This window comes from Electrona antarctica (assembly GCF_951216825.1).
Source record: "Electrona antarctica genome assembly, chromosome: 7".
Taxonomy (NCBI): domain Eukaryota; kingdom Metazoa; phylum Chordata; class Actinopteri; order Myctophiformes; family Myctophidae; genus Electrona; species Electrona antarctica.
In genome coordinates, this window is record NC_136812.1 from 35617082 (window position 1) to 35635955 (window position 18874).

Consider the following 18874-nt stretch of genomic DNA (forward strand, 5'->3'; position numbering starts at 1 on the left):
TTATGTAAATCAAAGCAATCATTTTAAATTATTGTATAATATAAGTATTTATAAATCAGGCCTTTTTAATGTAAAGCAAAGCATAATATATATAACATACTACATAATATATATATATATTATAATATATATATATAGACATCATAATACATCAACAGATCTAGATCCTTTCAACCATGGTAACAAATAATAAACAAAACATCACCTCCTCAGCGAGCCAGTTCCCCAACCAGCTCCAGGCAGCATCAGACAGCAGGCCAGACTGACTGACACTGCCATCTCCCAGAGCTATATACCCCCCTGGCTCCTCCCACAACACAGGACCAAATTAAAAGGGGTTAACATGATCCACAACATGTTACAGTATAGGTCAAAAGGCAGTTATATACATTCATATTTCAATGAGCTTGTAGCTCTTCTATTTCACAAAGTCCTTAGTTCTCCCAAGTCCTCTTCCAACGTCATTTTAGACGCCAATGTCCCTCGGCGACAATCAATCCTCCCTACCTCTAGACAGGAGTTGGTTTGGCCCAACAGTGCTGTGCTGTCCCCTATTTAAAGTGACAGGACCCCTTAGTAACTGTTTGAGAAATGTGGTGAGAGCTGTTTGCTTGTAGTTTTGTTTGTCCATACCCTACCTAAACAGTGCGCGCTACTGAAAGGCATGTAAAAGCAAACAGACAGTGACAGAGTGCGGTCACACTGTCACACACACACACACACACACACACACACACACAAATACATATAGACAGACACACACACACACACACACACACACACACACACACACACACACACACACACTACACACACACACATACTGTAGACACATTTCCAAGTTTTTCATGAATTATAAACAAATTCTACTATTATTTTCAGTAATTTCATGAAGAAATAAAATAAAAATTAAATAAATTATGTTTAACTAGAAAAAGTGCCCTTCTGGGCACAGGTCTCCACCAGGAGGATAGGACTGTGTGAGATGTTTGGCAAAATGTTTAGGAGTAATATAAACATGTTTGCCTTTGATGGCAATTGGATGATTTGAGGCATTTTGTTCCAAAAATGTGATTTGCAAAAATCAACCTGTTGGTGGCGCTATAACAGGCCAATGTGAAAAGGGTGGGATATATTCCTCAGCCCAGTAAGAAAATGTGTGAAAGATTTCACGTAAATTGCATGCTGCGTTCATGATTTGAGGCTTTTGTTCAAAACGGGGCAATCTTGCAAACTGTGAAAGCCAATTATAGCCAATTAGGATGGAATATGAAATATCGGACAGATCCGACTTGAGCACATGACCATAGAGATACTGTGTAACGATTTGTGAGATTTTTGGACAGAATCTGGAGGAGTAATATCAAAAAATGTGTTTTGCAAAAGTCGGCCTCCTGGTGGCGCTATAAAAGGCAGATGCGAAAAATGCAGGTCAAAGGTTTGTCCTTGGCCTCTAGGGAGTGTGCATGCGACGTTTCATGCAGATCGGTGCAGTTTTAGGTAAAACATGTGAAAAGCTGCCTCATGGTGGCGCTATAACAGGCCGTTCTGGAAAATGCGGGGCAGAGGTTCATCGTTGGCATCCAGGGAGTGTGTGTGCAAAGTTTGGCATCGACCGGGTTAACGGTGCCGGAGATTAGCTGTACACAGACGGACGGAAGGAAGGACGGACGGAAGGACGGACGGAGTGCAAAACATACTCTCTCCCCATGCCTTCGGCCTGGTGGAGACAACAATAAGTAGGCTAGTGAAAATAGATCAGCGCAAGGCTTGTAGATTGTGAGCTTGTAGATTTGCTATTTTTGCCAATTTTGTGTGACACTGTAGAATGACAAATTAGGGTACTGTATATAAAAAAGAAAATAAATGTACAACGTTTCTGCCCGACAGCGACAAAATAATGCTGTGGTTAAGAATTGGCCCATGGTAACAGCAATGGAAGCCACGCAGACTAGTAGGACAGGTTGATTCTCACGGTCCATTCAAAGTGGACATTTCGGCGGGGATAATGCCAATAACCAAATGCCTTTTAGAGAGGGGCTTAAAATGTTGAACTTTGCTCTCAAATTTGAACTTTGCACTTATTTCAAAAGGGTCTATGTTGCGTCTGGAATTAATCTATAGTTTAGGTTTTTAAAATAACTTGAGGGGCCATTCATCTGCTGTATGGGTCATCTTAAGACAAAGTTTTTAAACAAAGTTGTTTCAGTGACATATTAGTAAGTTGCATTTGAGTTTTATGAGTCGAGCTCTAATGGGATTAAAGATTAGTAGGTTTAAGTGGGATTACATTCTGAATTCATTACCATCATTGAATTTGGTGAGTGGGAGACCATGAGCTAATGAAAGTCCTTTTGGGAATCCATGACATGAGAACCATTTAAATCCCCTTATCTAGATTTATTATCTAGCGCTTTATTAAAGAAATTATGACAAAGCGGGTGTTTTTGAAGTAAAATGTTTAATGCCAGACAGACTCAGCAGACACTGTAAATACACAATATAGACACCTATTAGTCTATATGTTTCAATGTTCAATGTATACTGTGTACAGTAAGGGACAACCTTTTACATCTTGGGACTGCATGTCCTCATGTCTTTCTAATGGTAAATGGTTATACTTAGTTGTCGCGAAAATAGCCGATCTACAAGCTCAGAGCACGATATGTGTTTGTGAACTTATTGATCTATTTTCGGTGCAAGACACTGGCACACAACTAAGCAGAAATCTGGAAGAAAGACTCTTGGAAGCCGCAACTCCTTTTGATGTGTGGTTGTTCTTAAGGTCTGTGAACTGTACGCTGTTTGAGAGTTAGGCCAGGATAAAATATGTAAAATGAAACAGACATACTTTTATTCTACCTGGTGATTGTTAAAAATAGTCCATATAGTCTATATATAGACAGTCTACATTTAGACCTTGATTAGCCAGGCCAATCAAGGTCTAAATGTAGACCGTCTATATATAGACGTTGAAACGACATTTTTTCAACGTCTAATCTAAGCCTAGACTGCTAAAAAACATTAATTTTTAGACAATTTTTACCCCAGACCATTTTTGTAGCCATTTAGACGTCTATTAGACTACAACAATGCTCAGTGGGAACTGTCACGACACCTGGGAATCAGCACTTTGAATGTACCCATTTTGGGTCAGTCAGATGTAATTAATTCAAAATATTTGAATTAGGTTTAATGCAAGGATTAGGCCAACCATGAAGGATTAGGCCAACCATGCAGCTGCACAGCGTTATTAGTCACCATTAAGTGTTTGGCATGCTCACCTGCATGGCTGGACTCCAGGCAATAGGAAATAATTGGTTTAAATGGTGGGAATGGCCTATCGCCTGCCTAAGCCAGATGTTAGCCTTTGAAAATGTATGAGTGAATGACAAATAAAACCCTCTTGAATCTTTAATATTTTGGAGAATCTAATAAAAGAATATTTACTGTTGTTTGTGAGTACAAATGGTATTATCTATAGATAGATAGAATACTTTATTGGCAGTTTAAGAAAAATTACAGAAAATGACATCATTTTAAAAAACGCCAAATGGATTTAGTCACAAAAAAGCCTTCGCTTGTTTCCATTGTGGTCCACTTTGTAACATGAAACTATACACAAACATACTGTACAAACAAAACAACCATGGAACATATAATAAATAATCCTTATATATAAGGCTTATGGGAGCTATATACATAGGACAAGAGGTACCCTGAGAGAATAGTCCAGAGCATGGGAGATGGGCTATCCAGGGTCGGAAGCTAACTATGACCAGTTAGTGTGTAGATGGAGCCATGATTTCAGGTTTTTCCTAAATCTTGCAATAGAATTTAGTGATTTCAGGGCTGGAGGGAGTGCATTCCACAGAGTAGTGGCTGCGTAGTAAAAAGCATTTTTTCCCTTGAGTGTCCTGAAACTGGGGGGAACTAGATCATATGGACTTCCTCTGGTTGAGTACCTGTGAGCATCCCTCACTCTGGGCAGGTAGCCCAGCAGGTACTTAGGAACAGAGGCATATAGGATCTTGAAGACCAGACACAATGAGAGCTGAGATACTCTCTCCTCCACTCTTAGCCATCCCAGGCTACTAAAGTGGGCAGAGGTAAGATGAGACCTGGGGTTCAATTTTAGTAGTAACCTCACAAGCTTGTTTTGGGAGGTCTGCAGCTTTGTTTTCAATAGCTTGGAGATACCTCTGTACCATGAAGTACAAGCATAGTCAAAGTGGCACTGGATGAGGGCACCGGCCAAGGTCCTCATAGCACTGCTGTTGACATAAGGGGATATCCTGCCCAAGAAACGAGTTCTCTGGTTGACCTTTGAGATCACTTTCATTGCCATTTTTTCACCCGTGAGTTTGTTATCTAGTATAAAACCCAAGTAAGTGACCTCTTCCCTATTTGTGACCACACTGTCACCCACTCTAACTGTGAAGCCCGGGGACTTGTTGAGGTTATGACTTGAACCAAACAGAATAGACTCAGTTTTCCCAAGGTGCAGTGACAATTTGTTGTCGGAGAGCCAAAGACAGATGCTACCGAGCTCTGTGCTGAGTACTCTCTCAACCTGCGACTTATCTTTGTCCGAGACCAGGAGAGCTGAGTCGTCTGCGAACAAGAACAGATTGCATTTACATGCCGAGTTCATGTCGTTTACATAAATTAGAAACAGTAGAGGCCCTAGGATGCTCCCTTGGGGGACCCCACACTCTACTGGGAGGGAAGTAGACAGGGTACCATTCACATCGACCACCTGTTTCCTTCCCTCAAGGTAAGATCTCACCCAGTTTAACGATGGGCCATCAAAACCGATTGCCTTCAGCTTGTTTAGCAGTATGGAGTGGTTCACAGTGTCAAACGCCTTTTGAAGGTCCAGCATGACCATGCCGCAGTACTTGCCTGAGTCCACCTCACGTCTGATGATATCAGTCAAGTATAACAGACATGTATCAGTAGAGTGAGATTTTCTGAAGCCTGACTGGAATTCAAAAAGAAGTTTGTTATTAAGCAGATATAAATGTATCTGTTCATAAACTAGTCTCTCTATGACCTTTGAGATGGAACAAAGGATGGACACATATCATCTACAATCTACATTATAAATACAGCTACCGTGTTGTGGCGTATTGATGATGATCAATATATTATTATATGAGGTCAGTAGTGGCCAAACCAAAATCACGTATCATTTATACTATAGCAAAAATAGGCGAACATTTGGCCAAATTAGATTATCTACAAGCTCACAACGCGTTGCATGACACACTGTGAGCTTGGAGATTGGCTAATTTTGGTGTAGAGAGGAATAAGGAGGGGACCAAATATAGACTCGTGGGGACCCGGTCAACAATACATGTAGGATTTAAGTGGTTAACTTTGGCACTCTTGGCACTCTTGAAATGCAGACCAATTCACAGTATGGCTTACACTACACTACAGGATTTGACGTCTATAATATGTTGATATACCATGCATGGTTTTATTGTGAATTTTGATGCTGTGATTATTGCAGATGACAAAGACATGCATTGAATGTGTGGGTGTACGCTCTTACTCAGCTAAAGAATTGCACAAATAAGTAAACTAAGTAACATCAGCCAAAGGAAACACTGCTGTGTGAATGGTGCATACAATGAAATCATGATGGGAACTTGGGAAGCATATCTGTTGGTACCTATTATACAGAGTAATCAATTATTAATCTGGCTGTTGTACATTTGGTTCTCTCAGAGTTCATTTGAAGGATGACCACTACCTTTATCCCAGCATGCGCATAGGAATGGAGCTTGTTGATAAAATAGAAGATATGGGCGATATGTTATCTACTCTGGATCAATAGTGTCCTCTCCGGGAGATGAATTCTCTGCATAAGGCCCTTGTGAACTGTTTGGGTTTTAATACCTGTACCACCCATCAGCACCCAGCCTGCTGTGATTCATTATACCCATTTCCTCACCTATGGAAATGACTAGACATTAGTGGCTCCCAAATGGGGACATGTCTGCTTGCTGATTAAATCTGCTCAACTTTTAGGCCATCTTGAGGAGTTTGGAATAGTCAACCAAGTCATAGACCGTTTTTCAATACCTGTACTTAATTATTAACCGCTTACACCTTCTAGACCTGCACAAGCACACAGCGATGCGTTATGAGTAGGGTTGTCCCGATCCGATCACGTGATCGTAAATCAGGGCCGATCACGTCAATTTCAAATGATCGGAATCTGATCGGGAGCAAAACAATTTCAAACTATCCACTCGTTGCGACGGACCCGACGGTATAAAAGATGTTGTGAGTGATTCTGTGCATGTGTGCATGTGTACATGTGTGCCATTGGCATGCCGTTACTTGCTCTCCCATGGCCAGAGGAGGCAGACGAGGCAGCCAATCAGGCTAGGCCGTCAGTATGACTAGGGCTAGACTAGGTAGGTTGTCTAGTTTTCATGAGCTCTCATTAGTCAGGCTTCACCTGACAAAAAATAAATATCGAATCAGGGAAAAAAATCGATATCAGCAGATGCTCAAAATCAAATGATCGGAATCGGATTGGGAGCAAAAGAAAATGTGCCAACCGTGTCAGCCAAATGAGATATCAGCAAGTGATATTACACAAATTGTATTATGTTCTTGAGGTAATTGTTTATCCCCGAAAATCACAAGGGCTAATTTGACCTCTGGGATACACAAATAAGTCGGTGTATCACCACTGGGCGGATCAACACCTCCAGGTATCCGGACTGACCTCGGCTAGAGGCTAAGTTTCGAATTGGAATAGTACTTCAGCTGTGACTGATGATGTTTCACAAGTCTATGAGAACACAATAGCCGATACGACAGATAAAGAGAAACGGCCATAGATAAACATGCACATTATAGAGAATTTAAAGGTCATGAATATTGAAAAAGAAAATAATTTTCATCCATTTTTATTCTTCCTGGTAGAAATTAAATAAATGTGTTACTATGAGCTACATGTTGAACATTACAGCAGTACAATCACCTAAACAGCGGTACAATCACCTAAACAGTGTATGCACAGCACATGCGTACAGCTATATTCAAAGCTATACACACACAAGAGCTATCTGTATGAACACATTTAATAGATATCATTTATACCAAATGAGAGCAAATGGAAGCAAATGTTAATGAAATTCCTTCATTACACGTGTTTGAATACAATTAGTAGTTAGGGCAGCATCTTCCCCCCTCAGTTAATTATTTTCTTAATCGGAAGCCTATTTCAAATTGCTAGTAGGCATGATTATAATTGTGTTTGTCTGGGTTAGTGTATGAATTTGTGTCTTTTCCAGCAAAGCCATAAATGTAACTATAGTGTCATCATCCAACTCAGGTAATCAATGTTAAAAGCAATGTCCATCCACCATGCACATCGTGTGAAGGTCAGGCCTCCCACCAAGAGTACATTATTGAACCAAACCTTTCAGTTACTCTTTCCGGCTGCCTCTGTCTTCATTCCAGACCGTCTTTTCATTAGCTGGCCTGCAGCATGAGACTAATGTTGTTCTGGGTGGCCCCTAGGTCTGTGCAGGGGGGCATCCATCATGACAATGTGCCATGTGGAGCCACGGGTCGCGCGCACGCGCACGCACGCACACGCACACGCACACGCACACGCACACACACACACACACACACACACACACATGCTCTGTGTAATTGCAGATGGATACCCACAGGACGAACTGATTTACAAGTGGAGGAAGAACTCTGTGGAGGCGACTGACCAGAAGTCATGGCGACTCTATCAGTTTGATTTTATGGGCCTGAGGAATACTACAGACATCTTAAAGACCACATCAGGTAAGCTCACCATCCCCTGTGACAGTTCATTGCCATATAGTAAGTTATGGATCAGAAAAGTAAAGTTATATAGCACTGGTTCTCATCATGTGTCCATACAAGCTAAAATATTCCACTTTTCTTTTTTAAATGGCCATGATTTGTTTGAAAGTAGCAGATCTACAAGCTCACATCACGTAGATTTGTTTTTAAAAATACAGTAGCTGATGTATTGTAAAGTTACTTCTGCACCGGTGATGCATAGCAAACAAAAACAACTAATCTACAAGGCTCCCATTGCGTTGCACTGTTGTACGTTGTGCGCTTGCAGATCTGCTATTATTGTGGGGTGGTATAAAACAGCTGCCTGAGCCCTGAGCTGGAACGTAAGTGGGCTGCCTGAATTGTGCAGCTTAAAAACAGAGGAAGCTCGAGCCCCAAGCTGTACTGGAGCCTGTATCGGATGAGGTCGTCACGTCAAAGTACTAAATGTCTTTCTTTGGGAAATGTTTTCAAATTATTAAAAACAAAGAGTGAACAGTTGAGTCCATAGCATGAAGTTAGTACATGGTCAATCATCAATAGTATATTAAGAAGAAGACGATGTCTCAGCATGTAGGCTATGCAGTAAGCAGACACTGTAGCTGCTTGTGCCCTCAAGCCACAGTCAGGAGTTTCTAGATCTAGAGCACACATCCAAATCAGGGATCAAGGAGCTTCATGGTGTGGCTGTGTTGTGGTGTGTTGGCTGCATGTTTTGCCTTGAAATCCGTGAAAAATCAGCAAAAAAGACAATTTTCGCACGTATGTGCTTTGCGCACGCGAGTGTTCCCCAAATTGGACCCCTCGGAATTCCCCTCTGCGTCCTTGCTGGCAACCACCTAGGCGTACCATCCTCCAGAATGCATAAATAAATAAAATATGAATGCACTTTGGTTACCCTGCTCTACCTTGGATGTTTCAATCTCTTGTTCATTACTTGCCAAGAAAGAAATCACACCCGTGTGAAGTGAGTGGATTTTTGTCCACCCTAAAACATGATCATCAGGTATTATTATAATATAAGGAGGAAGAACTTTTTCCAAAAAGTGTACAGTATTTGTTAAAATCATGCTTTTATGTGGACACGCCCACCAGTTCATTAAGTATGCCTGGTTTGCCGGGTGGGTGGTGATGGGTGGTGATCCACCTGAACTGAAGCCGCACCCACAGCTGTAGTTGTATGATAAAGGGGGAGGGGTTAGGGGAGGGGCTGATAATGTGATGTCACTATATTACTGTTTATTTCATTGGCCCGTTTGACTGTCAAGGGTTTCTATTTCCAGGAAGAAACCCTAAATAGAAAGTTAATACACCATTGCACATAAAAATGACTCCAGGGTGTCTAATGAAGTAGTCACCTCATAGACACATGAAAAACTGGAAAAATACAAAAAATGTGGCAGTAACCCAATCCTGCATCAATCATATTTTTCTGTATTGTTGCGCTTCACCTTGGGAACAGCTTTGGCCGTGGTGTTAAAAGTTACACATCTCATTTAAGAGCAAACCTCTGTGTCCATTTCCATTTTGCACAGGTGATTATGTGGTGATGACCGTCTACTTTGACCTCAGTAGAAGAATGGGCTACTTCACCATCCAGACTTATATCCCCTGCATCCTCACCGTCGTCCTCTCTTGGGTGTCCTTCTGGATCAAAAAAGATGCCACGCCAGCCAGAACGGCACTAGGTACTCGTCAATCACTCTCTTAGGATACATACGTATAGCGGTGGGTCACAGCGTGGAGTTGGGGTCATTGCTGGTTTCAGAGGGTCCCCAGCTAAATTATTGATAGTAACCAAACTGATCTAAATTGAAACTGGTCTGTAACTCAGAGTGTACAAATGGATACTCACAGTCCATTTGGTTCCATTTGTTCAATCTCAGAGTTGCATAAAGCATCCTCGGTGAGGATTCTAGTGTAGAATGGGGTAACAAAACGTGGGTCTGTGGCCTGCCGCCTAATGCATAATAAAACTCTAACTTGAAAATAAAAAGGTTGTGAATCAATGCAGTATGTACAGTACACTTAATTTCCACTATTAGTTTTTGTTTTTGTTTCATTAAAAAGCAGCAGTGGTGTTACACATGCTTTGGACTAAACTAAGAAAGAAAGACATTGCAGATGTCATTCAGGGTCCAAGTACCGATATGACCTTCACACAAATTCACCTTGCATGTTTTGTGTTTACTTTTAGTTGCCTTTGTATGTGCTTTTTATGTCCCCTTGTGTACACTGAATGAGCATCCGTTTTACCTTCAATCACACTTTTTTGCTTCTGTTCTTTCATTGCTTTTTTCCCTCCATGCTGTCCATTTGTTGTGCAGTCCTGTGGAACACTTTGGTAAAGGTAATCGATCTCACTCCTTCTTTCGCCTTTGTTTTATTATTTAATTCCGCACATTTGAGTTTGAGTGATGCTTTGTTGATTGTGCAGTACATTCATATGACATAGCCATTTATAGCCATTATGAAAAGGACAAAAGGGGATTTATTTTCCACTCTCAACCTCACGTCCATATATATATTTTGGGCATGTCATGCCTTATGTGCATGAATCACTGGCAGGACAGCGTCTTTGTGAGAAGGCAGACTGGCATGAAAGTGTTTCCATATTCGTTGAATGACAGGTTTTTGTTTGTTTGTTTGTTTGTTTGTTTGTTTTGTTTTATCTCTGATACTAAGGGCACAAGCTCTTATGATGTGTTTCATGAACCATTAGTTGAGACGGCTCATACATACTCCAGTTTTAGGTGATCAGTTATCACCTTCACCTATCACCGTCACCTTCATAAGGAGTCGAGGCCATCATACTCGCGGTGATGTCCTTAAGCATTAACCCCGCCTCCCTCTGGTTCAGATGCAAAACCGCCCACCCAACTTGTAGACCAATCAGTGAACGGGGTGATAGCTCCAGAGTGAAAGGACTTGTCTGATAGTAAAAACGGAGAGATGTGTCGACTCGGGGTCCGTGGTGATAGCTGATCACCGCGGCGAATGACACAATGTTGTAGTTCTCTAACCCTTAAAAAACTACACAGCGGTGATAAGCTATCACCACAAACTGGAGTATGAATGCAGCTTAGAGCATCAGCCCTAGCCTCGCGTAAGCAGCCTTCATCTTCCTTTGCAATGCATATTGCCCCAGGCAGATACAGTGATATTAGTATCGCTACACGAGGCTAATTCAGCCCGGGATGCTTGACTGACTGAATGACACAACTGAACTTGAGAACATTTAATGTGAACTACATTAACACCCAAGGGATTTTCTTATGGGTGACTTTCACTTTTACTGGAGTAATTGGAGTATCTGTACTTTTACTCACGTATGGCTTATATCAACTGTATACTTTATGCACTCCCGTTTTTAAGCTTTGTAACATGCTGGCTGGATGGCTACCTTCAGGCATCACATTTCTTAACGGTTAATGTTTTTTTTTTGTCATAGTCTTGTGGCCCCCGACATCATCTTGTTGAATACCACTGTCCTATAGGTATACTCAGGGTCTGCTATACAGTATGACCTGCTGTAGGAGGGTGTCAGTGCCAGACGTATTAACTGCTGTTATTACAGTATTTCCACCCATTTCAATTGATCTGCCCTTCATGGTGATCTGTTTGAGGTGCTGTAAATTGCTGCACCTCCTGCATCCACTTTCCCAGCTTGTGTTGCAGCTTGTAGATGGGTTATTTTTGGAGCACAACGCTGTGCTAAGTATAAATCAAACGTAAATGTCTTTTGCCACAGCCCACCCACCACACCGTTGACTGCATTTTCACCTTTTTTTCCTAATAACCAACCATCAACATTTAGGTTGTGTGAAAGCAGAGCAAAGTATTACAATATACTTCTTTACTAGGCCAAAGGCATGACAGAGACAGTCTGTCCATCCGTCCATCCGTGTCTCTGTGTGTCCATCTGTCTGTGACAAGCTAATCTTCGGCACTGTTGGGCAGATCCCAGCGATACTGTGCACACACACTCCCTTGAAGCCAGAGCAGAACCTCTGCCCCACATTTTTCAGATGTGCCTTATAGCGCCACCAGAAGGCTGACTTTTGTAAAACAAATTTTTACTCCTTCAGAGTTTATACAAATTTCACGCAGATCAGTACACACGATCTCTATAGTCAAGACGGATCTGTTTTTGTTTTTTTTACATAATTATTTCATCCTGATTGGCCAAGATTGACATCTAAAGTTTGCAGGAGTGGCCCGTTTTGAACAAAATGCCTAAAATCATGAACGCATGCAGCGTCCGATTGCTCAGCTGTGAAACTTGCACGCACATTCGCACTATGTTGAGGAACAAATGCCACCCTTTTTACATTGCCCTATTATAGCACCAACAGGAGGCGGATTTTGTTAGTCCTACAGATTTTGTAGTCATGTGATCAAGATACATCTGTCCGATTCGTCATATTCCATCAACATTGCTGGCCCACAATAACCTACCTGACCTGGCGCAGACCTGTGCTCTGAGGAGCAGAGTGCTGCGAGTGCTTTTTGTGAAAAATGCCTGTTGCTGAAAAGCCTTCTTTTTCTCCATGTCACACTCCCATATCTCTCAACTGAATAGCTTTGATGAAAGGAACACCTGATTTGTAGTGCCATGGTAAAACTAGACTGAGGCAGCGTCAGACAGATCAGGACACACAGACAAAGGAATGGGACAGGGAGAGAACATGAAGGATGAGTGCAATTAATCTGTCAGATTAAATAAGTCATTATGCTATTCGCATCTGAATGTGGGAGGAAAATAGATATTTGCTTTTTTTCAGGCTTTGATTGATGGTGTTCAGGAGGAGGAAGGGAGATAACAAATGGGTCTGAGGCAGGCAGGAAATGTATAGCGTTCCTGGAGAGGGACAAGGACAGCGTACCACACATGTGCTTATCAATCTGATACCAATTAACCCATGAAGACCCGGGGGTGGGATGATACATTATGTTTAAGGCAGTATGTGTGATACTGTTGGTGACGTCAGCATGTTGAAAGCATGGGGAACAGTACACAGGTGCACTGCATTATGCTTTTGTAAAGGTCGTGGCAAAACCTGCTAATGGCAGGTTTTGTCCTTGTTCAGCTGTAGGTACTTGGTAAATAAAATGGTAAATGGTGCATTTATATAGAAATGAAATGAAATGAAATGAAATGATTACTATATTTACCCAGGGTATCTGGGCTAAGCTCAAGAACTTGTTTCCAGCCAGGCCCTGCTCATAGAACACATTTCATCGTAGTGGTTCAATGCCTTGTTCAAGGGCACTTCAGCGGTGGTAATTTTAACGTGTCGGACAGCTGATTCGAACTAGGAACCTTCCGGTATCAAGACCGCGCCGCTATCCGTTCGGCCACCGCTGCCCATAGCGCCTTTATCCAAGGCGCTTTACAGAGATTGTGCATTACATTCACCCATTCACACACCAATGGCAACGGAAACCATGCAAGGCACCAACTAGCACATCGGGAGCAATTAGGGGTTCAGTGTCTTGCTCAAGGACACTTCGACAGTAACTCTGGGGGAGCCCGGGTTTGAACTGGCAACCTTGCGGTTGCCATCCAGGCACTCTACCCCTGAGCCACCGCCGCCCCCTGGTACTTGTCAGTAGCAGTGCACCATAAGTGGGAAGCTGAGTTTGTCTGAAGTAGTCTGAAAATGACAGTGTCATTAGAATATTTGAAGTATTTGTGATGGGTTAAGTGCTGATACAATTATTTGTGTAGAGGATGTAAAGGAAGGGACACAGGCCTGAGGGTCTCCAGTGTTGGTAATGACTGTTTAAGAGGATTCCGTCTCTATTTGAACAGCCTGTGTTCTATCGCTGATGAAGTAGCGAGTGGAGGAAGGTTGAGGTGGTGAAGTCTCTTGATCATCTGGTGGTCCTGAATGGTGTTGAAGTTGGGGCTGAAGCATCATCCTCTGTCTCTCATTTGGAGACAGAGGGAGTTGTTGTTGAGAGAGTTGTTGGCTTAATTTTTGTTTTAATCTCTGTGAACCTGAGACTTCTAGACTTCTAGACTGGTCTGTCAGTTATTTCTGGTGAGCAACATGATAATATAACAAAGTACAGGGTTAGATGTCACATCTTCAAAATGTCACCAGTGCTTAGCTGGCTAACTTTGGTCCCAAATGGCTATTTGCCATTGTGCCTATAAGCCCGATAGCCCGGCAGCCGGGGGTGTGGAGTGTGAAATTTGGTTTTTTTTTGCCTAAAATATTGTCTATATAGGCTACATACAATTTACAATACATTCATGAATCCACTTGCTGACCAGCTGTCAGTATTGAGCAATGTTTTTTTATAGGACGTTTTTAGCCCAAGGAGTGTTGATTGTGCAAAACTAATGCTTGGAATGGATTCAGAATCATGAAAACCCCCTAGTTGCGACATGCGACATGCTATATAAAGCATAATGACATTTTTAAAATCTATGTAATAATGACTAAGGGTGGGTCCCGAACCTCGGGACCAAGCAGGTACCAAACCGAACATGCTTGGGTACCGGGTACCGAACCGAACATGGGTACCGGGTACCGAACCGAACATGGGTACCGGGTACCGAACCGAACATGCTTGGGTACCGGGTACCGAACCGAACATAGGTACCGGGTACCGAACCGAACATGGGTACCGGGTACCGAACCGAACATGGGTACCGGGTACCGAACCGAACATGCTTGGGTACCGGGTACCGAACCGAACATGGGTACCGGGTACCGAACCGAACATGCTTGGGTACCGGGTACCGAACGGAACATGGGTACCGGGTACCGAACCGAACATGGGTACCGGGTACCGAACCGAACATGCTTGGGTACCGGGTACCGAACCGAACATAGGTACCGGGTACCGAACCGAACATGGGTACCGGGTACCGAACCGAACATGGGTACCGGGTACCGAACCGAACATGCTTGGGTACCGGGTACCGAACCGAACATGGGTACCGGGTACCGAACCGAACATGCTTGGGTACCGGGTACCGAACCGAACATGGGTACCGGGTACCGAACCGAACATGGGTACCGGGTACCGAACCGAACATGCTTGGGTACCGGGTACCGAACCGAACATGGGTACCGGACCGAACATGCTTGGGTACCGGGTACCGAACCGAACATGGGTACCGGACCGAACATGCTTGGGTACCGGGTACCAGATACCAATTCAAATAATTCAATTTCGGTTCTCCCTATTGGTTCCTACAGACGCGCGCAGTCACGCACTATTTATTTATTATTTTTCTTCCCTTTTTATCCTATCCTTGATGTTGTTTACAGTAAGATATATAGAATTGCTCAGGCATATATTTGTTATTGTCATTGTCAGTAGTAGTAAGAGGTAATACAGAATAGATAATAATAAAAAAAGGAAAACATGTACAGTAGCTCACTGTAGTATCCACAAATAGGGGACTGTTATGAACTGGAATCGATAAGCAGAACCGGAATCAGTACTCATACAAATCCTAACGATTCCCATCCCTATATGACACGGTTGGCATAAAAAGTCGCGTTGGCTCTTCCCTAACATTCTCCAGGTCTCCCAATGTAAATGATGAATGATTGCTAAGATGTGAAAGTGTCTTGATCTGGTCCTCGCAGGTATAACCACAGTGTTGACCATGACCACCCTGAGCACGGTGGCCAGGACGTCGTTACCCAGGGTGTCCTATATCACTGCAATGGATCTCTTCGTCACTGTCTGCTTCCTCTTTGTCTTCGCCGCTTTGATGGAGTACGCCACGTTGAATTACTACTCATACAGCGCTCAAAGACCCAGCTCGGGTACCAAGAGATCGGTAAGGTTGTCCATGAATCGAGACTATAGGGCCGTCAAATGTTGCATTCTTTCAATTGCAATTAACCTCATTGTTCATCACAATTCATCTCTATTTTAGCCTGATTTATACTGTACTTCTGTTACTGCTAAAGTATAAAAGCTTAGCAATGCAATGCGTTGTATGAGGTTTTAGGTAGAATATTAATTTACCAGCCCTATCAATCAGTGACTCCGTCCGTCAGTCAGTCAGTCAGTCAGTCAGTCAGTCAGTCAGTCAGTCAGTCAGAGATGTTCACATTAAAAAGGCTGCTGTGGTCCAGTCCAAAAAATGCACAAAAGATCAAACAACCAATATTAGTGTGAGTGTGCTACATATATTAAGAAAGTTGGAGAACCACTGATAAGGATGCATAACTCAAATGCAGATATTCTGATGATACTGTACAATCATGTTCTATATGTAGTAACCCATCAATCTTGTGCTCCAGACCAATTAAATTAAATGTTCATATGAGGGTCCTTGGCACGATTTTTTAGAACTACTGATTTAGAAGGCATTTGTACAATCGGCCTTAGGTCTTAAATGGATTAAAAGCCAAAAGAGCGTGTTTGCCAACCTATCTTTGGAACTTATAAAACATCTATTTAAAGTGGAACGAGTTGGACTCAGACCTACATGAGATAACTTCCCAAATCCTGTGACTGTATAGATCATTCACTTTTAGGCCAACAGGCCAATCTTTATCTCTCACTCAGTGACTCACAGATGTTCACAGGATTGAAAGACCATTAGCTTGGTCTCAATCCACCAGGCATGATGCTATGCTTGAATACCTTTGGAAGATCTTACTCCCCATGTAGTCACATTGTGCCTCCAGCACTAAACTGCTGCCACTCCCCATGTAGTCACATTGTGCCTCCAGCACTAAACTAAACACTGCCAGATCTACAGCAAATGTACTGCTCTACTGACTGACTCAAATACTGTTTTTTCTTCCAAATGAGCTTTGTTTCATTGTAGTGTTAACATTGTGGTCCACTTAAGATTTGTATATTGTCCATAATACCTAGTTGAGTCTAGTTTATGTGTTGCTGCCTTCTGGAAGGCAACTTGTTTATGTTGAATAACTTCCCAAATCTGTGATTTGTTCCCAGTATATTCTGGAGAATATACTGGGTTCTCCCCATCTCTCCAGGTCTTTAATAAACAGAAAACACATTTGACCAATCAGGAGAGAGTATACAGAGAGTTATACAAATTTGTATAAGCCATAGTTGCAAGTTCTAGTATTTGTCAAATATAACTTCGACAACGTAGCTGTTGGATTGTTAATAGTGCCTATCATTATTTTGTTCATGAGCTCACACACTTTGAAACACATTTTGAAAAAACAAATGCCATTGAAAAATTGCAGTTGCAATAATGATAATGAAAAATATATGATAGCATGACTTTAGATGTTAATTTGACAAATTATTTCTCTCTCTGTGGCATTTCAGAACTACTCCGTACTGGACGTGGGTTCACCACACACGGTCATCACACTGAACAACTCGCTGTACTGGCAGGAGTTTGAAGACGCTTGTGTCTATGAGTGCCTGGAAGGCAAAGACTGCCAGAACTTCTTCTGCTGCTATGAGGAATGCAAAGATGGCGCATGGCGACGAGGCCGCATTCATATAGATCTACTTGATCTGGATGCCTATTCCCGCGTCTTTTTTCCAACCTCCTTCCTTTTGTTCAACATTGTCTATTGGGTGGGCTATCTCTACCTTTAGCACTCAGCAGGAGGCACTCAAGGAGGACTCAGAAAGCACAGTCTAAAGCTCAATTTATAGTTGGGTGCGCACTGGTGTCATGCACAACAAATAGCCATGAGGCTTTTTTTTCAGTTGCGCCACACGGTGCGCAAAAACATATAAATCAAGCTTTAGATCATATACAAAAAGAAACCCTCCTTAAAGGTACAGTAACACCATGTGACTTCTTACCCAATGTAATTATCCTAACATAGTCAGGAGGACATCATTTGCCTGCAGGCCTTTCCCCAACAGAGACTTCTGCCTTTTTGACTTCAGGTATGACAACATGACATTATTGATTCCCTTGTACACGTGCAGGGTGACGCAAGCGGACTATTTTGCTAATAACAGTAATACCGAAACAAAAGAAGGGAATGTGCTTTGCACTGCGACCCACAACACGTCGCAGTCGAAAAGATGACCTTGTGGGTCATTTCTAAGACACTGGGACGTCATCACATCAGCAGCAGATCACTCAAAACCAGTCGACGACACATCTGAGGACATCTAATGAGAACATCCAAAACCACTCACAGTGCCTTCCTCTGGAGGGGTAGCCAGCTACGCACAGTATGTTGCAGGTAAACTATGGTGATCAAACTATTGACCTATCTGGCTTTGACTGATTGCGGTTGTCATTCAGACAACTTTAGATTTATATAAATCAGCCACTTATTCATACACAAGCCCTTAGCGCTCGCATGCCAATTTATCTTCGCCAGAAACCCCTCATTCACTCCTCTACCACTTTTGGGCCTAATTCTTGCTTGTTTCATACTGCAGTGTTGATTGCCGACAATAATGGTTATCCAATAACATTTTTGTCGCTTACTGGCAAATCCTGCATGTTCCACAACAACCATTTCCAGCCAGAATACTAGTAACAGGAATCAGATAAAGATTTGTTTTTCATTAGCTGAGCGATGATTGTATGGCCTCCCATAAACCCTCACACTCATCTACATTGTTATTAGCACACTGCTACTATTATGTTAATATGAAGACTGTAAAATGTTGCAGCTTTGATGGTGAACTTAAACAGACTGTATTGGTTGCCTATGAAATACACTACAAGATTAATTTATAGTAAAAGATCAATCATCACTAGTCGTGCAATGTATAATTTATCATATCCCTCCAGCAATGATGCGTTGGTATAATGCATAATACTAGCCTTTTAACATGGATTGTGTGTCTTGTGTTTTGATTTCATTATGTTTAACGACTATTGAATTGCCTTAGGGTACCCTGTCCACTATACTATAATTTAGGAATATACATTTACCTAAATTATAATGAAAACTTTTGAAAGAGGAAAATCTCACATCAGTAAAAGTTTCATCTTAGCTATTGGCAGTATACTGAAGTAGAATGTTTTAATATCCTTTATTGAGCTATTCTTGTAGGTGCCAAATGTATCACGTACTGT

General features: G+C 42.1%; 1 protein-coding gene across 1 annotated transcript in view; it reads left to right on the forward strand.

Annotated features, from left to right (window-relative positions):
• The window catches only part of gabrg3 (gamma-aminobutyric acid type A receptor subunit gamma3), a gene marked incomplete at both ends in the record, with an annotated part of 107699 nt that extends 90278 nt beyond the window's left edge, over window positions 1-17421 (forward strand). The window contains 4 exons of the mRNA XM_079505780.1: window positions 7693-7830; window positions 9387-9539; window positions 15465-15661; window positions 17143-17421. Of these exons, the coding sequence (XP_079361906.1) occupies window positions 7693-7830; window positions 9387-9539; window positions 15465-15661; window positions 17143-17421 (767 nt within the window). The remainder of the gene's footprint in view (window positions 1-7692; window positions 7831-9386; window positions 9540-15464; window positions 15662-17142) is intronic.
• Between the last annotated feature and the right edge of the window lie 1453 nt (window positions 17422-18874).